The sequence below is a fragment of the Myotis lucifugus genome, unplaced genomic scaffold, assembly GCF_000147115.1.
Source record: "Myotis lucifugus unplaced genomic scaffold, Myoluc2.0 scaffold_20, whole genome shotgun sequence".
NCBI lineage: Eukaryota > Metazoa > Chordata > Mammalia > Chiroptera > Vespertilionidae > Myotis > Myotis lucifugus.
In genome coordinates, this window is record NW_005871068.1 from 8,507,966 (window position 1) to 8,534,003 (window position 26,038).

General features: G+C 38.7%; 1 protein-coding gene across 3 annotated transcripts in view; it reads right to left on the reverse strand.

The window, feature by feature from the left end:
- The window catches only part of DMD (dystrophin), a 2,279,750-nt gene that overhangs the window by 22,747 nt on the left and 2,230,965 nt on the right, over window positions 1-26,038 (reverse strand). For all 3 annotated transcript variants that reach the window (XM_023751347.1, XM_006085660.3, XM_006085662.3), the window contains 2 exons: window positions 25,085-25,243; window positions 775-1,018 (listed from right to left, as the gene is read on the reverse strand). In XM_023751347.1, coding sequence (XP_023607115.1) covers window positions 775-1,018; window positions 25,085-25,243 — 403 coding nt within the window. The remainder of the gene's footprint in view (window positions 1-774; window positions 1,019-25,084; window positions 25,244-26,038) is intronic.

Here is a 26,038-nt window from a genome sequence, read left to right on the forward strand (position 1 = left end):
ATAGGCATTCAGAACTCAGAAATGATGACCTTTCCTACTTAGAAACCTCTCAAAGATTGTTAAATTTCACCATTGATGAGCTCCATGGATATTGTTTTTGTGTCTGAGTTGTGCCCCTTACATGGTTGAAAAAAACCCACAGCTTCAGTGAAAAAGGATATATAAATATCAGCAGACTAAATCATTAAAATATTTAGAAGGTCATGTGAGAATGGTGAAACCATTGGGGGCCACAAAAAATGTAGTGGAGAATTCATACTGTTGTGAAGCAAGATGGAGAAAACATATCCTAAAAGGTAAAATTCTCAGAAAGCCAGGACCATGTACAGGTAGGGTCTACTACAATGCAGTATCTTACTAGGTTTCCAATGGAGGCTTAAAAATTATATTTTAGAAAACATAAGAAAAAAACCCCAAGGTATACCAGAAATTACAGTAATACTAATTGCTAAAAAGAGAGTTCCATTTTAAGAGGTACAATTTTCACTTTTAGAAAACTAATGGAAACCTTTAGATACTTTTTTTAAAGATGAAGTTTAAATCATTCAAATAAAAACATTTTTGTAGGAAACAATCTTGAACAAATATTAGCGAGCACACTAGTTTTCCTCCTCATGTCCCTTGATATCTAGCACATTGCTAGGCACATACTAGGTACTCAACAAATTGATGCTTATTGCACTTCTCAAAAGGCGGTCTGTTTTTTTAGTTTTACTGAAGAGAAAAAAAGCACGATTTTGTAAATGTCCCAAGTTAAAGAGAGGGGGGCCTCACTTGCTCCAGCAGCTGCCTTAGCCTATGCAGCTGGGACTCCAGCTGTTTATTGTGGTCTTCCAGGATTTGCATCCTGGCTTCCAGGCGGCCTTTGTGTTGACGAAGTAGCTTGGCCTCAGCAATGAGCTCAGCATCCCGGGGACTCTGAGGAGAGGTGGGCATCATTTCAGGAGGAGACGGCAGTGGGGACAGGCCTTTGTGTTCATGCTGCTGCTTCAGGCGATCATATTCTGCTTGCAGATTCCTGTTGGCACCAAAGAAGTAAAAAAAAAAAAAAAGAAAAGAAAAGAAAAGAAAAAGAACGAAAGGAAAGGGAAAAAAAAAAGTAAGTTCAGTATCATCACCAGATTTCATATAAAATGGCAGAGATGCACCTGACCACCACCAAACACAAAAGCAAGCAGAAGAGGGGCACTTAATGAATGGATTTTTATGACGACGATCTTAGTAATGCTAAAAAACAAAAATAAAATCAGAAGCGTCTGCCGGGTGTGTGAGGTGAGGTGCTTTTCAACCTTTTATTTTATACAAAAAGCCTCATGAATGCTATGTTCAGACAAGTCAGCAGCAAAAAATTTAACCATTTTGTAAATACTTCTCTATAATGTCATGAGATTACAATTTTTATACCTCTATCAACATGGTGGTTTGCATAAAAAACCATCAGCTATTTCAACAGCAATGTATAAGAATGTACCCAGGTACCCAACACACTGCTTTAATACATTTAACACTTGCCCTATTGTTTTCAAATCATATTTGAAACAATAAAATATAACAGTTAAAGCTGAAGCTCCCCGACATGCCCTGGTCAATACCATATCAGTCCCTCCTCACCATCGCCCCCAAGGAGGTAATGCCATCCTGAATCCCGTGTCCATCATTACCACGAACATATCCACAAATACTAGGATGAACTTAACAAAGAGGCTGATAGTCGGCTGTTTTTTACCTACAAAAATGGCCATTTCATGTAATTCAATCCCACAGCATTATTTTTCACGTTCTTAAACTTTCTGTTTAAGAACTTAATGTTTAAAAATGTACATACCATGCTAAGAGTTGCTTTTTTGCCTTCAACACGGTTTTGATGGGTTATCCATGTTGATATATAATCGTTTGCGATTTTAAGTGCTGTAAGGTATTATTCTGCTGCTTTAATATGCTAACAACATTCTCTTGTCAATGGGCATTTAAGTTTCCAACTTTTCACAATTACAATGATGCAATGAATTCCCTTCTACCTGTCTCCTTGGGTACCTGTTTAAGAGATTCTTTACAGAACATATCCAGATGTGGAATTTTGGGGTCCCAGGAACATTTGCATTGCTACATATTACCAAATTGCTCTCCTAAGTGGTTTTCCCAATTTACTCTCTTACCAATAGTGAATGAGATTTTTTATTAAACCACATCTTCATCAAAGACTTGGGGTTATCAAACACTTAAGTATTGGCCAATTTGATAGGTGCATTTTAATTTGTAGATCCCTGATTACTGGTGAGGTTGAATTTCTTTTGTGTTAATTGGCTTTTCATGTTTTCTTTACCCATTTCCCCTCTGGATTGTCTTTTTCTCATTAAAGTTCTGGTTATATTCTGGATGCTTATTGTTTTGCCAGCTATGTGCACAACAAATATTATCTCCTACCCATGTCTCTGTGTAGCTTACCTTGAACTTTGTTCATGGCATCCTGTTGTACAAAAAACTTAAGTTTTAACATATTACTCCATTTTCTGCTTTTTATGTTTTGCTTAAGAAAATCTTCCTTGCACTTACATAACGTTTAACATTTTGTTCTTCACATTTAGGACTTTACACAGAATTATTTGTGTTTGGTGTAAACATACGATCTACTTTTACTTTCCCCCATAGATAACTTATTAAGCCAGCCCATTCGTTGTATAGTTTTCTCCCCCAGTGATTTCTAATGGTATCTCGGCAATTCGTTAAGAGTCCATAAACACACAAGTATGCTTTTGAGCTCTCTATTCCATTTCGTTGGTTTCTTTGTATGTCTCCGCCCCACGCAGGTGCCACACCGAAGCATTAAATAAGTTGGTGTGTGGTAGACCCTCCCTTTCCCATTGTTCTTGCCTTAAAATTGTCTCGGATCTTCTGACCCCTTTGATCTTCCCTATGATTTTAGTGTCACCTTTTCATACCAAAATTCTTGGTGAAATTTGGGGGTTGAATTACACTGAATTTATCGATTAAACTGGGAAGAACAGACTTCATGTTTTTGAGTCTTCACATCCAGAAATGTGGGGAAGCTCTTCACTTCTTCTGGTCTCACTTCACATCCATTAATAACGTGGTGTAATTCACTGTGCCTCTTCCTCTAGCTTTTCAGGTTGAATGCTTAAATCATTTATTTTTTATTTTTATGCTTTTCAATAAATATATTTAGGACTACAGATTTCCTTCTTGCTTTAGAATTGCTGGAAATACAATTCCCATTGATGGCACTTCTGCTATTTGATACCTGGTGACTGATTAGAACTCTTGGCTACCTTTTTTCCAGTTACAATAAATACCAAAATAAGAGGACAGATTTCTGTTGTTCACAGATGATATTTCATTCAGGCGAGAGAACTTCCTATCCACAAATGTGGAGGGCCTATATCTATGAGAAAAGATATGAGATGCAAGTGAGATGAGAAGAGTTTTCCCATTGTCCCACTGGAGAAAGTAAGATAATCTCATGATCGGGTTTCCTGTTAGGGAAATATTTCCTGTTGTTCAATATCTGGGCAGAGAATGGCATGTCTTCCAAAATGCTTAGTTTCAAAATGACGTATCTTCACATTAAAGAAGAAATAAAATCCAATCTATTCTTTTTTTTAAAGCTCTACCCTATAGCTAACGTTGTAAGTTTTCTAGGAATTTAAAGTCATGTAGGAAACCAATATATGACTTTTTCATCGACAGGAATATAATCTCCTATCTGTCTTGATTGACATCCCATCAGTTCTCAATCTTCAAGGACAGTTGTGTGTGCAGTTTGTTTTGTGGCAAGCTGCTTTGACAGAGCAGTAATAAGTAGAGATTTATCAAAATGAGTTTACCTTCAGCCAGATTCTGCATATAGGTCCTCTGGGTGTGAACCAACGTAAGCAGTTGTCCACATTAAGTAAATCCAATCTCTGACCACTTAACTGACAATCACCTAAATGTTTCTGTGAACTTGAAGCAGCATCCAATGTTCACAAGGTTTCACTTGACAGGAATTATCTTCTATTTTTTCCCCCTTGCAATATTCACTGAAAGAAATTCACCTTCATTGAAATGTTCCAACTGGTAATACCTTCTTATGTAACGTCCTATTCAGGATTCTTCTTTCTACTCTACCCGGTCATCCACAATGTTATTTTTGAAAACACTGTGATACTATCCTGAAGACCATGTCTAAAAACAAATTATTATTATCTTGCCACCTACGTTTCACAAAGGTACTGGCATTTTTTAGAGAAGTCTTCCTTGATATCTTGATCCTCTGGGTCTAGTTGTCTACAGATTCTCCTTTAATGAGTTATTTATAAGTGCCTTTGTTCAGAAAACGTGGTTTAGTATATACAACACATTACATTTCAGTTTTTATGTTTTCCAGTGAAAAACAGAAAAGGTCATTTGAATCAGCCAGGGCCTCCCAAAGCTGAGCTGTGAAGAATACCAATTGCTCCTAAGTAGAGCCTTTCTTGCCTTCCCAGATGTTTGAAATTTCTCTCGGGAGACCATTTCCTTAAAAACTCACATCCTTCTTCAGTTCTGGAAGATTTTCAGCTATTACAGCTTCAAACATTGCTTCTCTGCCATTTCATCCATTCTCTTCTGAGACTTCGATTAGGTATATTTTAGAGCCTTGTGGCCAATTCCCCATCTCTTTTAATTGCTCATTTATATTTCTTATCTTTTTCTCTTAGCGCTGTGCACAGTAAAGTCCTCAGAATCATCTTTTAATTCTCTTATCTTCTGTGACTGGGTCTACTCTATCCTGTCTATTGGGTTTCGTAGCTTCAGTAGGGGAGGCCGGGGGAATGTCAAGGGGGGGGGGGGGGAAAGAGGAGACATATGTAATACTCTTTGTAATACTTTAAGCAATAAAACAAAATTTTAAAGAAAAGTTGTGATAGTTTTTATTTCCAAAGATGTCTTTTTCAGATCCATCTATTCTTCATCTATTTCTGTGTCTTAGTTTCTTGCTATTTTTTTAACAAATGGTGTTTTCTTGTTTATGTATTTGAGCACATCCTAAATGTACTTACAAGCAATACTTGCTGTACCATTCTATCATTTTATTTTCATCTAGGCTTAATTCATCTTTTGATGGTCAGTTTGGAAGGACTCTCTCACCTTTTAATGTGTTTTGGATTTTGGTTTGAAGACACATTTTGAAAGAGATGGAGTGTGTGTGTTTTCCTCTCCTGCTGGAACTCACCTCTCCCCATCAAGTGGTTTTGTGGCTGTTACCATCTGCCATTCACAGGCCTCTAGTCTGTAAGAGCTTCTAGATCTTATATTGGTAATCTGCAGCAGTCACACTGAATGATATGAGTGCAGTTGTTGTGAGTTTCATCACCAGGCAGCATGGTTCATGTCCTGGTATTAAGGCTCTGAAGTTCTCTTTCCCAAGTGCACTCCCCACCTGTTCCCCAGGCTCCACACATTAGGTCCATGGCTGCATATAAGCAGTAGTCCCCCGCAGCAGTCCAAACTGTTCTTTTTCCAATGTCCTTTCAAGTATAAGTATGCCTATGTATGTGCCTTTCCAGGTGTGTTTTTATGGGGCCCTGATTTCAAATGTCTGGCTCTGGGCCCCCACACCTTGTGAGGAAAATTGTAATTCCTGTTATGACAGCAGGAGCTGAAAGCCCACTACGCACCACATACGGCTCACTGTGCCCTGTGTTTGTTTGTTTCCATTTCTGGTCCAGAGAGATGTTCATCTTATTTTAAAGCCCAGCTATGTCTTTTCCATTTTTGTTTCACTCCATATATTATCTACCACTGGATAAATGGTAGGAGCTGAGGAAGATGCCTTAAAGCAAGAGCTAATGTGATCTTGATCAGAAGCCTACCAGGGCTTGCTGATTTTGTAGCTGTGTGATCAATGTTCCCTCAGTATCCATTCAAACCTAAATTCACCAGAACAGGATTAAATGAGCCAAAGGAGTTCCCTTCTCTTAAACAAATATGTAACATACATAAACCTTCTATTAAACTCAGTAACAAATTTGCTTTTGAGGGACTAGTGTTTCCTCTTGAAGCTCTGAGGCAGGACAAGCTGTCATGCCCAAACTCTGAAAAGCCAGAAAGAGCTCAAAAGAGGTATCTTGGCCAGAAACCAAGTAAAATACAGTTCTTTGATTTGAATCTAAATTCTCTTTTAAAGGTATTTACAAATGATTCAAAAATAATCAAGAACAACTGATGTTCAAGGGGTTGAATTAGAGATAACTTTACTAAATGTTTCCTGATAAACATGATCACGGTTACAGGACTGTGCTAGGGCATATTTTTTTTAGGGGCTGGGAAATTAAGTCATTTAGCCTTTATAAATTAAGGCTTATATTTAAAACACATATGCCAACACCTTTAAAAGTTATCTGACCCTACCGGTTTGGCTCAGTGGATACAGCATCTGCCCAGTGACTGAAGGGTCCTGGGTTCAATTCCGGTCAAGGGCACGGACCTCTGTTGCAGGCTCGATCCCCCCAGCCCAGTCAGGGCATGTGCAGGAGGCAACCAATTTGATGTGTCTCTCTCACATCAATGTTTATCTCTCTCTGTCTCTCCCCCTCCCTTCCACTCTCTAAAAATCAGTGGACAAAATATCCTCGGGTGAGGTTTAAAAAAAAACCACCCAAATGCTAGATTTTTTTTGATGCAGTATCTATAAAGCACAGGAGATCGTTCCCATAAAAGATCATTGAGATCCTTACCACTGTTAAGTTGTTTTAAAGCTTAACCACAAATACAAATTTTACTCATTTTATCAGCTGGCTATCAATTTACATTGTTCCAATATATATTCTGCTGTTTTTGAAGTTATACATGTACATCTCACCCCTACTGATTCTCTAATTATTAGAATGTGTATAGAGTAATTTCAATACAGAGAATACATGTCAGCGATCAGACAACGACTCCAGAGAATCTATTTACATTCTTCATTATCTTGTAAATTATATTTCTCTAGTAGCTCCCGAAAGAACACTAATTCAAATTCACTGCACATGGCCCTATCATCACAATTTCTTCCTGCAGCTAGTCATCCTAAAAAAAAAGTCTCCCATCCATTATTAATTTCTTATTCTCCATAGAGCTGAACACACTCCATCCATTCTACAACTACATAGATGTATCTGATTAATTTTATGTCACCAAGTGTATAAATGTGGTTGTCCAGATACAAAATTACATTTAAAAAAATTTCTAGTCAAGTAAAAATTTTCCTAACCAAGTAATGGATATAAGAGATGAATCAGATTGTTCTTACCTCTACCTGCTGAAACCATGATGTCTCTTGGCCCTTCTGGCAATCATTACTAGCTACATATTAGTTATGATAAAGAACATTACAACCATCTTTGTGTAATTAATTTACAGAAGCCAAGTGTTTTCAAAGTACGTTGTCTACTCTTTAAATGGAACTTTCCTAGGATGTGTAATTATATAGCTGTATAATGGTATTTTGAAATGGTCACTTTCCACTGATCAATGCCTTTTACACAGTATTATACATTAAAGTGTATAAAAGCACAAGCACACACAGAGTCTACTTCATAAAGTGGAAACAACTACAAAGGTCTGCATCTAAAAAGAATAGGCCCTGAGAAATCTAGCTTTACCCTCATACAATATTAAAAGCAGCTAAATCAATCTGGACTCAGGCAAATGTAATACATCCTACAGAACCATTACAGCAACTGTAAGTCTAGCAAATTAGCAATTTCTAAAAAGAAGATGAAGACAAATTGTGCAAGCATGATCTATTTTAAAAACTGGGAATGGCACATAGACTTTCAATTATAATAAAAATATTTAAAGCTATACTGCAAAATTGTATCCAATACAAAGAAAAAAGTAACCTCAAACTAGATGGAAAAAGACATCAATGTGCCTTGGCATTACCAGTGTTAATTAAGGAGAGGCGCACAGGGTGGAAAGTTAAAGTATGCATATTTTAGGGCTGCCTTGAGCAAAACAGTAAAAATGTCAGGACTACCAGGCTCTTGTTTCTAATCTGTTTCTCTTAACACTGTCCCTCTTTCATGCACTCAGAGTTCTTAATTCTAACCCCTTTCCTACTGAAATTTTATCAGCATAAAGGTGTTATATAGAAGTTATTTAAACCTTACTGGGATTTTATAATAATATGCCATTTCTTCCAGTGATATCTGCATTTTCAGAGATATTGAAGCATGTAAAGAAAAATAAGATTTTTTTTCACATTGCATTTTGCATGCCTTTTATCACCATGGCTGAGGGGGGACGTAGAAGAGGGCTTGAGAGCCTGATTTTGTGGTCAGAGAGACTTTAATTCACAATTAGGCTCTGCCACTTTCTGAGGCTAGGAAACTGACTTAAGCACTCAGCCCATCAGGAGGATTAATGAGCCAGTATGGTTTGTATTCAATATGTACAACTTTCTTAGAACCCCGCCCCAGCCCATTCTAAGTATTCCTTAAATGTTGGTTACTATTATTGTTGTTGTTTCTTATTTCTCTCCTTATTCTGAACTGTTTAGATTTGGAAACTCAGGCATGCTGAAAACTTCCTGTTAAAAGAAAGCACTTAGCCCGACTGGTGTGGCTCAGTGGTTGAGTGTGCACCCATAAACCAGGAAGTCACGGTTCAATTCCGGGTCAGGGCACATGCCTGGGTTGCAGGCTCAATCCCCAGTGTGAGGCGTGCAGGAGGCAGCCGATCAATGATTCTCTCTCATCACCGATGTTGCGCTCTCTCTCTCCCTCTCCCTTCCTCTTTGACATCAATAAAAATATTTTTTAAAAAGCACTTAAGTTATCTTAAATAAAAGCAATCTACAAAGACTTATTGAGCTTGGCAGAAAATATACATTTAGAGTGCTCAGAAACTGATTTATCATCCAACATTTGCTCTCTGTAGAAATACTTGAGTTATAGCCCTCTAGTCATTAGTAGAGGTACCCTTGAACTGGGAAATTATTGTATATTTTCCATCATCCATACAAAATGAAATCACTGGCTTAAGATTACTAGGATGAGATCTAAGATTTGACCAAGTCTGCTGGATATGTGACAAAATCATCAAATTATGTGTGTAGATTACTGCTGTAATAAATATTTGGACCAAGTCTACAGGTTAATGTATCTAGATGTACTCTATTTTGGGGATACACCCTTGACACATCAATGTGTAACTTGAGTGAGTTCCAAGAGACAGAATCTGACAATGTTAATTAGCTTTAGTTTACCTTCAATTATTGAGATATTTTTCACAAATTCCTGATCAGAGACTAAGACATTATTGTCTATAGAATAAATGTATTCATCAAAACTTCAACACAAGAAGAGGATTCATTAAAAATCCTGTTATGCCTTAAAATAAGCTAAGACAAAAATAACAGTAGCTAGTCTTCACCATTCAAAAGTATACTAGTACTACAGAGGTTTTAAAAGTGAGGAAGTCTAGTCCCCAGGAATAGTACCACTGGGTAAAGTGTGTTTCAATTTTCAGACAAATACAGAAATATATCAAACTTCCGTTGTCTGTGGTCAGGAAAAGCCACAACAGTCTCTAGGACAGTGGTTCTCAACCTTCTGGCCCTTTAAATACAGTTCCTCATGTTGTGACCCAACCATAAAATTATTTTCGTTGCTACTTCATAACTGTAATGTTGCTACTGTTATGAATCATAATGTAAATATTTGATATGCAGGATGGTCTTAGGCGACCCCTGTGAAAGGGTCGTTCGACCGCCAAAGGGGTCGCGACCCATAGGTTGAGAACCGCTGCTCTAGGAGAATCATAATTTTAAGCTTTGTGTGTCCAGGCTTGAGTCCCTTATGAGTAGTTAGACTTGGCCTTAAATTCTTCCAGTAAATTCATCGTGATGGCCTACTTTTTCCCTTCCTGGCACACACTGCTGTACATTCTTGCCGTATCTGATCCTATGGCCTCCTCTATTACAATAACAAAAACTACAGGATCATTTCTTTAAAATGAGTCTCAGTATTTGTACACGAATGTTCATGGCACCATTATCCCTATTAGCCAATAAGTGGAAACAACTCAAATGCCCATCAACTGCTGAATGGATTAAGAAAATGTGGCATATCCGTATGACGGAATAACATTCAGTAATAAAAAGAATGAAGTACTGATACATGGTACAACAAAGGTGTTCTTTAAAACACTATGCTATGTAGAAGCCAGTTACAAAATACCACACCCCATAGTATTCATTTATATGAAATGTCCAGAATAAGCAAATCTGTAGAAACAGAAAGCATATCAATGATTGTCTAGGGCTGGAAAAGGGTTGTTTTGGGAGAAATAGAGAGTGACCAAAACAATCTAGGGTTTCTTTTGGGGCGAGGAAAGTATTCTATAATTGATTCTGTATAATAGTTACACAACTCTGTGAATATCCTAATAACCACTGAATTATACATTTGAAATGGGTGAACTATATGGTATGTAGATAATATCTCAATAAAACTCCTATACGAAGTTAAAAATAAGTTCTAGAAGCAGGGTCAAGATAGTGGAGTAAGTATATCCTGAACTCACCTTCTCCCACATACACATGGAAATTACAATTAAATATAGACCAACCATTGCTGAGAATCACTGAAGACTAGCTGAACAAAAGACCTAAAACTAAGGATATAAAGAAGCCATATTCAGATGGGTGGGAGGAGCAGGGATTTAGTGTGGGCAGGCCCCACACTCACAGAATGGTGATTCACAAACAGGAGAGAGATCTCAGCCATGGTGGTCCAACCCCCAAACCAGGCTCCCCAGCCCAGGGGACCTGTGCCACAACGAGGAACCCCCATGAAATGTGGCTTTGAAAACCATCAGGGATTGTGTCCAAGAAAGAGGAAGAGCAGTGAGAGACCAAGACGCTGCTCTTAAAGGGCTCAAGCACAAACTCACTTGCTCCAAGTTCCAGCGTGAATGCAGCACTTTGAGAAGTGCCTGGGTCACACAGAAAGGAATGAAATTGACTAACTTTAGGGTTGAGGGCTGGAGGGTCCGGAATCAGTGGAAACTAGCTCTAGGGGATAGAGTGCAGGTGGGCACATCTGTTCCTTTGTTTCTTTTGTTGTATTCTCCTGCCACCTGGCTGGCCTGGATCAGGTAGGTGCCAAGTATGTCACTCTCCATGAACCTGGCTAACACCATTTGGTCCACCCAACCTGCTGGTGCTCCAAATGGCTTCAGACCTCACACACATGTGGAAGCCTATTCCGAGTGCCCTCAAGCTCAGCACAGGCCATCACCGCCTCAGCTTATGTTGTAGCTCCTACCAAGTGGCCCTAAGCCTGACACAAGTGCCAGCCAGTTTCAGCTTGCATCGTATCTCCTACCACAGGGCCCCACGCCTGGCACAAGCAGTGGCTGGCTTTGGCTCCCAACACCTATTACCAAGCTGCTACCCCAGCACAGCCAACTTAGGCCAGAAGCAGATCCCCTCCCAAGCAGCTCCACAACCAACACGCACAACAGGTGGCCTCGGCAGCACCAGAGCCCTCACCAAAGCGACTCCTGCTCTGTGGGGGCAGCCCCTGCACACCCAATCATGTGCGGGAGTAAATCCTTTGACATACATCTTAGCAGTACTTTTTGAATCTGTCTCCCAGGGCGAAGGCAACAAAAGCAAAAATAAATGGGACCACATCAAACTAAAAGCTCTTCACCAGGAAGGAAACCATCCATATAATGAAAAGGCAGTCTACTGAATGGGAGGAGATATTTGCAAATGATATATCTGATAAGGGGTTAATACTTATAATATATTTAAAAATTCATACAACTTAACATAAAACCACACACACACACACACACACACACACACACACACACACACACATTGAATAGAAATTTCCCAAAGAGGACATTCAGATGGCCAACAGACATGAAAAGATGCTCAACATCACAAATCATTGGGGAAATGCAAATTAAACCACAGTGAGACATCACCTCACACCTGTCAGAATGGCTGTCTGTCATCAACAAATCAACAAACAACAAGTGCTGGTGAGGATGTAGAGAAAAGGCAACCCTCGTGCACTGCTGGTGGGAATGCAGACTGGTGCAATCTCTGTGGAAAACAGTATGGAAGTCTCTCAAAAAATTAAAACTGAAACTACCATATGACTCAACAATCCCACTTTTCTGGATATTAATCCAAAGAAATAGAAAACACTAATTTGAAAAGATGTATGTACCCCTATGTTCATTGTGTAAGTAACCTAGGTGTCCATCAATAGGTGAAAGGATAAAAAAGATGTGGTACCTATATATAATGGAATACTACTCAGCAATGAAAAATAATGAAATCTTGCCATTTATGACAGCATAGATGACCTAGATGGCATTATGCTAAGTGACATAGGTCAGAAAAAAGACAAATACCATATTATTCCACTTGTATGTGGAATCTACAAAACAAAACAAATGTACAAGTAAAATAAAACAGAAACAAACTCAAAATAAAACAGAGAACAAACAGATGATTGCCTGAGAGGACAGGGGAGGGGGAAGGGTGAAAAAGGTGAAGGGGACTAAGATACAAACTACCAGTTATGGAATAAGTCACAGGGATGTAATGCAAGGGAATATAACCAATTCTACTGTAATAACTATGTACGGTGACATGGTTACTAGACCTATCATAGTGATCACTGTCACATATATTAATGTCTAATCACTATGTTATACTCCCGAAAATAATATAATATCGTATGTCAACTATAATTGAATATAAATTAAACGAACATATCAAGAAATTATAACTAAAAAAAATGAAGGGACTGACCTAAGGGTTAATAAATTTCTGGGGAAAAAAGGTAAGTTCTAGGTTCAAAATTATATTTCTCATAGCACAAAAGATTATTTTCCCAGTGAAGACAATCATTTTCTAATGCTTTTTCCTACTACGGGAGACTCAAGTTTAACCCATATACATAAAAATGGTGTGTACATGCCTACAGAAGTATCTATGCAAACACTTTTCAAATGATGAATTTAAAAAGCCTAAAAATAAGCCCAGAAAATGCTCAAGTCAGGGTTAACCTAAACAACTTAGATATTATCAGTCTAATGGGAAATGATACGACAACCTAAACAGGTATATTAAGGGATTTGGGGAAAGAATGATAACATAAGAAATGTGAAAAATAAAAACAACAGCTGAAAATCAGCCAAAAAATCCATCAGGGAACAAGAAAACTCCAAAGTGTATTCATCCATTCATTTAATCAACACATACTTCTATACTAAGCACTACAGAGATAAAGATATATGACATACTGTCCTTTACCCTTGAAGAGCTCACCTTCTAGCATGTGGGATATTGTTTATTTAACAAAGCTTACAAATCTTACACTAATGTGAAACTAATGTAAAAAGACTGGGAATGATTCTCACTGCTAAACCTAAAAATATATGCTGTTTCTATCTTTGACACAATACTAAGAAATTATAGGAAAAGGATCCGATGGATTTAGTTATTATGACCTGTAGGTAGCAGACAGAGTGGTACCATAAGGTAACTCAGAATTTGCAGATACCGAGAAAAGTCAACTTTAATTATTAACATAGTAAAAAAAAAAAAAAAAGGATGAGTTTAGGCATCTGCAGAAGTCAGCCATTTACATAGGTAATGCACACCTGGAAACCATTTCTAACTGGCCATATTCAATCACAAACAAGTACACAACCAAGGTAGGTCCTTGGTCTTCTTTCCATAAACATATTCTAATATTCTCTTCCTAGAAGGACTCTATCCCTCTTCCTAGGCTTCCCATCCCCCTAACCCATTACTCCTCAATCCAGACTTCTGAACTCCTCACCTGTCTTTTCAACAGTCTCTTGGATGTTTCCATTAGCTATGGGCTCTGTGAACTGGAACTTGCTAAGCACCAAGACACACAGATTGATATATTCTTCTAACATTTCAGTGTCAGAAAAGGAATCCACTTACTCAAGCAACATTACACAGGACCATATACTAGCTACCCATACATCCATACCTTAATCTTCTGTTGAGATGAACTATATAACAAAAATGCTATACCTGCATTTCTGCTACAAGATAAAGAAGGAGGCCAAAACCGGTTTGGCTCAGTGGATAGAGCGTCGGCCTGCGGACTTAAAGGTCCCAGGTTCGATTCCGGTCAAGGGCATGTACCTGGGTTGTGGGCACATCCCCAGTAGGAGATGTGCAGGAGGCAGCTGATCGATGTTTCTCTCTCATCGATGTTTCTAACTATCTATCTCTCTCCCTTCCAAAAATGCTATACCTGCATTTCTGCTACAAGATAAAGGAGAAATATCTTCCCATGTGTTGGTAGCACACTTTCATATCACACTCCAGAAGTGGCCTCAAATAACAATTGGCCTTTGTATCTAACTACTAAAAAAGATTCAACAGTAATTGTAATAGAGGCAACAGTTGCTGTCTTTGGTAGACATGCTTCAAAATTCAACCAGATACCAATTAAGAATGCCATGGAGCAAGTTAATTTTGTCAAGTTATTGATGGAAATTTTTGTTGGGAGTTTGACTGGAAAGGCAGATTATTCAGTGAGATATTCCATAAAAAAAGTACAAAGAATTTTCTATGTGCATGGGAGATAACTTACTGCCTACCTTTGGATTCTCTAGAAGAAACCACTCCTGTCAGTAGGTTCATAGGGCTTTACTGCTAGATCATATCAAAAGTTACTTTTGTGAGAAAAATCCAGGCTTCATCTTCAGAGATACCTGTGATAGCTTCTTCCTCTGATGTTCCCAGAAAGACAATGGCTAGGTTTCTTAACATCCACAGTAGAGAACCAACTGTGCTATCTCCTTGCCTGGTTTTCAAAGTTTACTACAGATTTGAATTTTTTTTTTTTTACCAAAGTGTGTTCCTTAGAACATTACAATTGGTCAAATACATATAAGCAACATCGGGCTAAAGAAAGCTAATCATGTTTCTTTACTTCTAGACTCAATGCTCAATTACTCATGAATTTCCAACACAAGTGTTTCCAAAGTTTACCTTTGGATTAATTTTTCTTAGGCATATCTTAGTATTCTGCAGAACGCATTTTGGGCAACAGTGACCTTTATCCTTGGAGAACTGTCATCATTTTTTTGGTCTCTAAAATAAAGCTTTCCACAATTATCAAAGGCCACTAGAAGCAGCCACATAAAATTTCCTTTGTTCTTTGCTATAAAAGTATTATTGAGGACACTAGCCAATAATCACATCAAATGTAACATTGTTTAAGAGTCCAGGACTGCCTGAGTTTGAATCCAGGCCCCATTCCTTGTTAGCTGTATTACATGTCCTTTATACTCTGGGCCATGGAATCTTTATTCTAGAAAGAGCTTCTCCTTCATAGGGTTGCTGTAAGAATTAAATAAGATCTTACATGTACTCACAATAGTTCCTGTCTATACCAAGCACTCAGATGACAGCTATTTGTTTTTGTTGTTGTTGTTATTGTTATTATTATTTAGAGCCAGGAAAGACATGGTATTTTCTTAGAAAGCTGCATGATTCTTGCAACATTAACTACACAAATCATTACGTTTCCTCTTATCCTCCTGGCTGCAGAGGAGATCAGACCAAATTTGAAGCTCAATTATATCAACTCTGCTAATCCCTACTATTTTCATTGATTTACTATTTAAACTGCAGGAATCTTACTGCTATGGGTTTTTTTGTTTTGTTTTTCAAATTCTTTCTGGAAAGCGAATACATATAGTCAATATAGGAAATTTCCACATGAATGTCCTTGGGTAAGTAGAACTCAGTATGTCCCATACATAGCTCTTTTTCTCTATTCACTGACCTTTGCAAATGAGTAGCTTTTCCTGTGTGTGCTATGTTTTGTTTGTTTTTTGAAGGATCATATCCCAGTTCCCCAATTAAAAAATTTCATTTCACCCAATTCCTCCCTCTCCCTTCTCCCCTGGCCTCGTTCATTCAGTGTGACTTTCCCATTTCTCCATCCCTTCTTCACTTACCTGAGACATCCTTAGTTCAGAATCTGACCACCTTTTCAACTAATTGTTCCACCGTCAGTCTACCAATCTCCATGGCTTTAGCTCCCTGCCTACAATTATTTGTGTCAGTCTCCCCCTCCTCAAAAGCCCTGCACTGTTCAACTGCTTATCAGATAAAATCCAAATTCCTTAGTATAACATGTAAAATCCTTTAAACCGTGGTCTCCACCTGCGATTCACTACCCTCTTGTTCTCATTCTGTGCTCTGGCTACACATTACTCACTGCCCCACTGGTAGGAAGAGCTCATTCTTTATCTCTCTCTCTAAGCTTAAAAAAAAAAAACTCCTACTTAGTCTTTATTGTCAATTCCCTTTGTGAATCTCTCCAACCTCTCAGACAGAATTAATCATTGACCTCTGTGACCCCAGAGCACTTGTAACACTGGGTTATAATTAGCTGTTTATGTTTTAATGCCTTTTGAGCTCTGGAAAAGTACGAACCAGGGCTTATTCATTTTTGTAGCCCTGGCAGTTTGAAAAACACACTAAGCATTCGCCAACTATCTGCAGAATTGAATGAAATTATATCCTTAGGCCTGGAAAGTAACTAAAGAAAGTTATGACTACAATGAATTCTGTAGCAGGACAGGCTGGTAATGAAAGTCAAAGGACCATAAGGGTCTTCATGGAGGATCTAAAAGGGGAAACTGGATTGTGAGAACTTCAGCTTTTATCCAGCCTGTTCGAGGGAGACGGCTGCTGTACTTGTAAGGCAGCCTACGGAGCTGGGAACATCAGAGCCAGGGCAAAAAAAGTTGGAGACACACTTTTCTCTACCTGCCTTTTCAAACCTTTAGATATTGTTATTACGTATTAAAGAATGAAAGTCACGAATATTCTTATCACTAGAGGGGGACTTCCATTTTGGGGTAGTATGAAACAGTCCTCATGACTATCCAATTTCTTATGCCAAGATTCTAAGATCACCAGAAAAAATCTGATTTTTATTCTTATTTCTAAGATACAGAACCCTGCACAGCTGGCATGGCTCAGTGGTTGAATGTTGACCTATGAACCAGGTAGTTACAGTTTGATTCCCAGTCAGGGCACATGCCTGGGTTGTGGGCCTCGATCCCCAGTGTGGAGTTTGCAGGAGGCAGCCGATCAATGATTCTCTCTCATCATTGATGTTTCTATCCTTCTCTCCTTCTCCCTTCCTCTCTGAAATCAATAAATATTTATACATATATTTAACAAAGATTCAGGGCTCTGGAATGGACTAACAACTCTAGTCTCTAAAAAATATAATTTCCCGTTTTAATAGATGTAGGATTTATACTTAAACCCCATGCTGTTCCATAAAAAGGTTTAAGGCAACATTAGTATACTAGTATTAGATATAACAAGACAGTTTCAAAGAGAGAGAATTAGGATAAAGTGAGAAATAAAATTGTCATTCTGGGTTATCCATTTACTTCCATGAATTGGATAGCATAAACTGGTCCCCTTGGGCTTTGATGAAGTCTGGATAAAGTGAAGGAAACTGAGTTACTGGGCTGGTTAGATAGAAACCGAACCTTGGAGTCCTGGTACCCCACACCGTGTACCTGTCCTCCCCGTCCGAGTGGAGCTGAGGCAGTTGACTCTTGCACAGCTATTAAATGCAGTGTGTATGCCCTTCAGCTTCTCTTCATATGGTAGATAGCTTCTCTTGCTATAAAAGATCTTGGCTGTCTGATTTATGTCCGAAAATGAACCCCCTTATCTAAAAAGACTCTGCAGCCCTTTGTTTTGGCGGCTCATGGTGCCAACTGACAGGAAGGCCTAGTTTCATTAAATTTCTTAGATACCACTCTTTCCCTACCAGTCCAACTTTTAAAAAAAGTAAATACTAGCTATGGGAATTAGTCTCTACTAATTACCACTGACATCTAATGGACATTTAACATCACTCCGTTATCCTTCCCACCCCCATTCCTTACCCTAAGATCCTCACCTATCACTTTGTCTTCAGAGACAGCCCTTCTCTCTCATTCATGGGCACGCCTTTTCCTGTGCCCTTGTGCCCTTAATCCCTCTCCCTCCCACCTCCTCTAGGAAAATGCCCCTATCATTCCCAAGCTCTCTTCCCCTATTCTGGCATCTTCCTCCAGCATGAGAAAAGTACTGAGGGATCCTTAAGTAAAAAGAGAACACCCGAGTGAACACTATACAACATTGTGTGAAATAATCCCAACAACCACAAATATATTTGCAGATGTTTGCATGTGTAGACAAGATCTTTGAAAGGGTAAACAAAAAAACAATAAAAGGGGCAGCCTACAAAGCTGGGAACACCATAGCCAGGTGAGAGAGTTGGAGAGAGACACACTTTTCTCTACACGTCTTTGCAAACCTTTTGATATTGTTATTACATACTAAAGAATGAAAGTCATGAAGTAAACATTTTAATGTTCACATCTTCCAGATTTCTACGAAGCCCAGTGTTCTTCAGCCACACAATCCTTCTCTAGATAAATTTACTCTCATGGTTTCAACTACCATTTATGCGCTGGTGAGTCATAAATCGAATTAATATCTTTGGCCCACACCTCTCCTGCAAGCTTCAAAGTTCCATTTCTCACTGTCAGACATTTACAGGTGAGTATGTCACCAGCACCTCAAACTCAACATATTCCATACCCCATTCACCATCTTCCAGCTACTAGACCCTTGAAGGACCAATATAAATACTGTAAATTTATACTAATATAAACATATAAGAGAAAGAATGGATTGGCTGCTACCTCTCCTGAACTGTCAGTCCAAATTGCAACCAACCATCATCTTGCCATGTATCCACCAGAACCGGGACTCCTTCCTTCCCTCCCCAGAACCATCGAACCACCAAATATTCCTGTGAAATATTTCTCAGATTCAGCCTGTCTTCCCCATTTCCTTTACTTTAGGCCCTCATCATCTCTTGCCTGGGTTTCCATGCTACCTCCCATTTTGATCTACTTGTCAGTATTGCTCTTCTCAAAGTCGCTCTCCATACAGCTGCCTGAGTGATGTATGTAAGTGTAACTGTAACAGCAGAACTACTGGCTGACACCCCTGAGTGGCTCCCTGTGCTATGTGAGAAGGCACCAACTTCTCAGCACGGCATCATGCCCTCCTGATCTGGCCTTGCCCAGCTGTCCAGCCTCATCTCTTCCCATTTTGTTGCCTTGTTAGGAAAATGCCCCTATCACAAGTAACATAACTGTTTGCAGTTTCCCAAACACTCTCTGCTGTTCCTCACCTGCAGCTGCCTCTGCTTGGAATGCCCACTCCTGACCCCCTTCAGCTTCCCTTCCTCTTGGCTATCTTGTCACCATCATTGGAGACTCACACAAAGCAACATGGAATAAAGACATCCTGAAGCTGTGAATACTGCACACTACCAGCCCCGGGTCCAAAGACATGGCACAATGAACAAGATAAAGCAACAGGATTATGATTTCTAGCTAGTTTAATTCAGTGGTCAAGCTAAATTTCCTTTGAATATAACATCTATATATATAAAAGGCTAAGTGACCAACCATCTGTCCATCCAACTGTCTGACCGACCAACTGGCCAGTACATATGACGTGCACTGGCAATTTAAAAATAAACATTGACTCATGCACAAGCAATACATATAAAGCTTGGCTGGTGCCAATCGCACACGTGTGTTTCAATCTGTCATTGTCAATTGTGAATTTTCTATTATAGAGAAAGGTTGAATAGTGATATTAAAATATTTCTTCTAATTAATTTCCTTTCAATGTGCCGTGCACCAGGCCACTAGTATATAATATTGCATAATCACTGGAGGAATTAAAGGAGTAAGAGAAAACTCAAATTTAGGCTGTATAACATCTGGTTGCCCAACAAAAAAGATAAAAGGTACTGAGTAGGTACTAAAAATCCACAGAATTTCCTGTTGTCATGTAATATCCACTAACAACTTTAACTTTAGACCTCACAGTGAATCAGGTTGCCCTCCTTTAAAACTTGGGAATAATCTAATCAATTTGCTATGCAGGCAGCAGAATGACAATCCATGTTTGTCTCTCATAAAGGCTACCTCTTCATTGCTAGGGTCATGCCTAGAATTTCAGAGCAAGTCTTGGTTCATTTAGACAGTGCAGAGAAAAAGAAGTCGGAATTTGACACTGCAGATTTAAGGAAGGAGATTGCAGGCTTTAATATATGCAGGGGGAAGGTAAAGTTTGAGTTTGCAATGTTAAGGAAACACAATGAAGCACATTCTCAATATCCAAATGGTCTTGACCAAATAAATGTGAATCTGAGTTATCTGTGGTATGAGGGAGATACATTATGCAGAGTGAAACATTAAGGACTATATAAGGCACTAGTCCCCCAAATTTATGACAGACACTATTGAGAAAATTCAGAGTCAGATGTAGCTTTGCTCAGAGTTTTCACCTTATTTTTGTGGCATAAACCATGAATCAGAGAATGCCAGTGGGGGAGAGATAAAGGGCCCAAAATTTGGGAAATGAATTTGTAACATTCTAAATCTATGACAAAGCACTGCTTGGCACTAATCAAGGAATTTTGGAAAGGGGGAGTATTTTGAAAAGGAAGCAGAAGAAAAGCTTTTGAAAGGCTTTTCTCTATGAAATTAGGTTTTAAAAACAATTTCAGTCCAAAGTACATGCATGAGTGCTACAGTGAAAATAAATTCAGCTGCCCTAGCCAGTTTGGCTCAGTGGATAGTGCATCAGCCCACAGACTGAAGGGTCGAGGGTTCAATTCCAGTCAAGGTCACATGCCTCGGTTGCAGGCTCAATCCCCAGCCTCAGTCAGGGGTGGGCAGGAGGCAAACAATCGATGTGTCTCACATTGATGTTTTGTCTCTGTGTCTCTCTCCCTTGCTTGCACTCTCTCTAAAAAATCAATGGGAAAAATATCCTCGGGTGAGGATTAACAACAAAAAAATTGCCCTCCTTAAAAAAATAAATAAAATAAAATAAATTCAGCTTCATGTCAATTCATTTGTTCATTCATTTATTCCACAATATTTATTGAATGATATGTGCAACAACCGGGAGAAACAAAATTCTAATGACACCCCTGAGACATTTCTAAATAGCCATTCTCTGTTTTCCAAAGAGATTGAAGGGGGGTGACATTAATAATAACAGAATTCAGTAACATATCTAGTCAGGAATAGGGATCTCCAAGCCTTTTTCCTTTGCCAACTGGCATTTCGAGATGTCATAGCTACAGAATAAAGGAACACAAAAGACAATAGATGTAGTAAGCACACGTCCAAAGAATATGAGACAATCTCAATTTTAAATATCCTTTTCCATTTTCTCTAAAAGTAGGCTTGTATCTGCCCAATTATGTAGACAATTTGACTTGGAAAATACATCCGGCTTGGCAGGCACAGAGAGGGCATCTAATGACCTCCTGGGATCGCTCAGAGGAAAGACAGGAAATGGTGAATTAAAGGCTGAATTCAAGGATCATGAAGGCTAAGCTATGGTTCTGAACCTCTGAGTAGAAGTGCAAGAAAATAGATAAGGACACATATGTAATACTTTAATCAATAAAGAAAAAAATAAAATAAAATGATTTGCTTAAAGTAAAAAAATAAAATATAAAATAAAGAGCAGATCCAAGCCAAAAAAAAAGAAAGAAAAGGAAAGGAAAGGAAAGGAAAGGAAAGGAAAGGAAAGGAAAGGAAAGGAAAGGAAAGGAAAGGAAAGGAAAGGAAAAAGAAAATAGGAGAGGACAGAGCAAAGGAAACCAGTTGGGCTATTTTCTGGAGAGCTCTACAGAGACATTTCTTTGGGATTTAGTAGGAAGTGGCATAGTGGAGAGAGAAAGAAGAAAGCTCATCCTGACCTTCACTTGAAGGTCAAGATAACTTAGAGTAATACGTGCATCAATACTAGATTCTTCATTTTGGACCTCTAAGCAGCCTTTAGTATAACTTTTTTTCTTTTAGAGAATAAACCATTCCATTCTTGGGGAATGAATGTTCTTGGATATCTTTCAGAGAAAAGTGGTTACCGCAAGTAGATGAACTGGTTCAATCATGTCTAGTCCTTTAAAATATTCCCCCAAATTAAGGTACATTCCAGAGAATATTCTCTGGTGCAAGGTAGAGTTGGCTATTTTGAGTCAGAGGAATCTGGATTTGAACTTGGTTCTGTCAGTGGCTGATTGTGAAATCTGGGTCAAGCCATTTGAACCTCTCTGAACCTGAATTTTCCCATTTGTCTTTATTAAAGGGCTTTTAGGAAGATTAAATGACCCAAATTCATTAAAGTGCTCTGGAAATGATGAGATTATATATAAATGATAGTTATCGGTACTCTATCAACTCTCTTGGCCCGGTTGTCATGGTACGGAAGGAAAATATGCTAACAGCAAACAAGACAGACCTCTTGACCAATGTGATACTGTTAGGGACAAAAATAGAATATTGAGGACTAGCTATGGTTATGGGATATATTAATCATGCTGTTAACCGCTATTGCCTTGTTCTGGTTAAAGAAAGGACATTCTAATGTGGCTGGGAGTTGTACACCCTGGGATCTGGGAGTCAACCTTGGAATTGGGAGTCAACCTTGGAGTGCAGTCCATTCTCATTTATGAACTGCCTATTATCATGGAAAGATTAACAACCTTGTTGCCCAAACATGGAGTTCTGCCCCAGCCTGCATAGCCTACTTCCCCATGCCTGTAATCCCTACTTCCCCATGTAATCCTTGTCCTACCCTATATAAACAGCTGGCTTATCGCGGGCTACAGAGCAGATTTTTGTGGATGACGTGCTGCTCTCCCATACTGCCTGCATTATTGGAATAAATGCTCATATATAATTCAACCCTGTCTCTGCTGAATTGGCTCAAGTAGTGACAGGCATCCCGGACCCTTTTATTGTCTGGTTTCAATACAAAGATATACTGTACAATGGCAACAATTATATAGTTCAAAAATATTTTTATTCCTGGGTAACATCAAATTCTATTTATAATGCCAATCCTAACTTTTTACCCTTATTTAACTTTGACCCCTAAAATATTAAAGATTTAACATAAATAGGTACTAATGATGATCCTCAATAAAGTAGAGGGAAATGTTTTAACTACCAGTCTTGCAAATGAGGCCAAAAATAATGTTACTACTAAAACCAACAAAATGTTCAGGATAACCTCCTGGTACTTGTGTGACAGTCTTGCTGTATTCTTAACTTAGGTTTTACCGAATATTTCCTGAATATGTACTGAACATTCACATTGTGGTAGGAACTATAGGGAACATTAAGAATATTAAAACACACACACACACACACACACACACACACACACACACACACATACAGAGTCCTTGTCCCAAGGGCATTTGCCATCACATTAGAGGGAGGCATTGGGAATAACTGATAGAAAGGCAAACTGAGACTCTAGACAAGATAGATTAGGCTGTGACTGAGCATTGACCTATGAGCCAGGAGGTCACTGGTTTGATTCCTGGTCAGTGCACATGCCCAGGTTGTGGGCTCCATTCCCAGTGTGGGGCATACAGGAGGTAGGCGATTAGTAATTCTCTCATCATTGATGTTTCTATCTCTCTCTCCCTCTCCCTTCCTCTCTGAAATCAACATATATATATATTTAATTTATATTTTTTAAAGATAACGTCCAAATGCAAGGGTGGTATAGGGCTCTGTGAGGAAATTATTTGGAGGAAGGTCATAGATAATGGGTAGAACTCCTTCGTCAGACATGGCAGTGAAGAAATGGTGGTTAGCAGCTAAAGTGAGAAGTAAGCTTGAGCTTGACCCAGAGAATGGATGAGAGCAGGTGCATTCAAAACAGTAGCTACAACAGTATGGCTGGAACATAGGTACAAAAGAAGATGAAGCTGTAATAGCAGGTGAAGAGAAATTTGTGGAAGGTTTTCACTGCCCAGCTGAGAAGCCAGATTTTTTTTTCAGAAATCCAATGCCAGAAGAATGCCATCATGGGTCTTGGTTCTGGAAAGATGTACAACTAGAGTCAGTATGGAGGATTTATTGGAGGGGTGGGAAAGAGACTAAAGGGGAGCCGACCAGGTAAAGGAGCTCTGGCTCTAGGTCAAGGGTATTAAGAGTTAGAAACAGGGAAGTGACAGCGGAAAGCACTGGATGAATGGCAGTTTGCTTTTTCATCTTGAGGTGACATACTCCCTGAGGGCATTGGTTCTCAGATACACTGTGTTCCTGGATTAAGAAATCTTGGTGCCCTGGGCTAAACCAAGGAGATGAAAGTACTCAAGTCCCACAGATTTGAGCAATTGCTCCTTTACAGACTTGCCTGGTGGCATTCGTCTAAAGACAGCACACTGAATTAGAAGTGATCATGTGCAAAAAAGTCTTTCATACCCAAGGGTCCTGTGATATAAGTGTAATACAAAAGTAAAAGCCCAATGATTTGTATTATCCTGAAACCATACAATATCCCAGATTTTGACATCCTTGTCCTAGCTGCAGTCATTGTGAATTTTCTTTAGTCTTTCACTTCTGCAATTACTAATATTTTTACATGAACATCTTTTTCAGGTGATGCCTGACATCAGGAATCATCGCCCTCATCTGCTATAACCGTGAGCATCAATGATGACTGCATCTGATGATGAGAAATAAGATGAACTAATTTGTTCCCAAGCATGACCAAGCCAACGAACCTACTTTCTTAAATGCTTTGAGAGAGATAATATGGCCAAAGACATGTACAAATCATAATCATAAAATTAAATGACCTGCTTTGTTCTTAAATTCTGTTCTCACACAGAAATCAAAGCCTCTGAACACATGCAACAAATCAAATATCACCACCAGTGTTCATCCCTTCCCCACCTAAAATATGAATTCTTAATTATACTACTGCATTAATTTTCTTCTTTCCGATTAAAAAAAGAGAGAGAGAGAGAATCTGTACATGGAGCTAAACAGATTATTGGAGAAAACAATTAGACATAGAACGACTCTAAGTGAAGATTCCTGGCACTCTTCTATGTGTGCAAGCGTATGCACTCTGCATACCAATGACAAAGCTAGAAAGAAAACTCACCTGTTTTCTTCCTCAAGATCTGCTAGGATTCTCTCTAGCTCCCCTCTTTCCTCACTCTCTAAGGAAATCAAGATCTGGGCAGGACTACGAGGCTGGCTCAGGGGGGAGTCCTGGTTCAAACTTTGGCAGTAATGCTGGATTAACAAATGTTCATCATCTCTGGAAAATAAAATCAAAGGTTTTGGTTTTTCCCCCACTTACTTGTGTTGGGGATCAGGGACTCAGGTGTGTATTTAAAAATAGAAACATTTATTTGCTCTTAACAATTAATTAGACGCTTTTTCCATTTTGATACTGCTGAGGTTGTGGTCTACCATCCTGCGGGTGACAATTCAAGTGTTTTTCTCCTTTTCAATTGAATTTGATTGGCCTATTTACATGGGTAAATTAATGGCAGAATTACAGAAATATTGGGACTCTATGTTGATAGTTTAACCAATAGCTAATAAATATTAGAAGATATAATCAATAGCTAATAAATATTAGAAGATATAATAATGGCTGTATAATGTTTTTACCAAGCATATCAAGGTAATCTGTTCACTAACCCACATTATTGTTGATACTGACCAGGAAAAAAAAAACTACTGCCTTTAAAATAATATGAGTAAAGCCCAGCTGGAGTGGCTCAGTTGTTGAGCACTGACTTATGAACTAGGAGGTCACAGTTTGATTCCCAGTCAGGGCACATGCCCGGTTTGCGGGCTCCATCCCGCAGTGGGGGGCATGCAGGAGGCAGCCGATCAATGATTCTCTCATCATTGATGCTTCTATCTCTCTCTGTCTCTTTTCCTCTCTGAAATCAATAATAAAAATATATTTAAAAATAAAAATAAAATAATATGAGTAAATATTTTGTTTAGTGGACGGCAATGTAACCAAAAAATGTCACTTTGGTAAGCCAGTTTTCAACTTATAAAAGCCACAGAGGCTGGATAGTAACAATAATGAAAC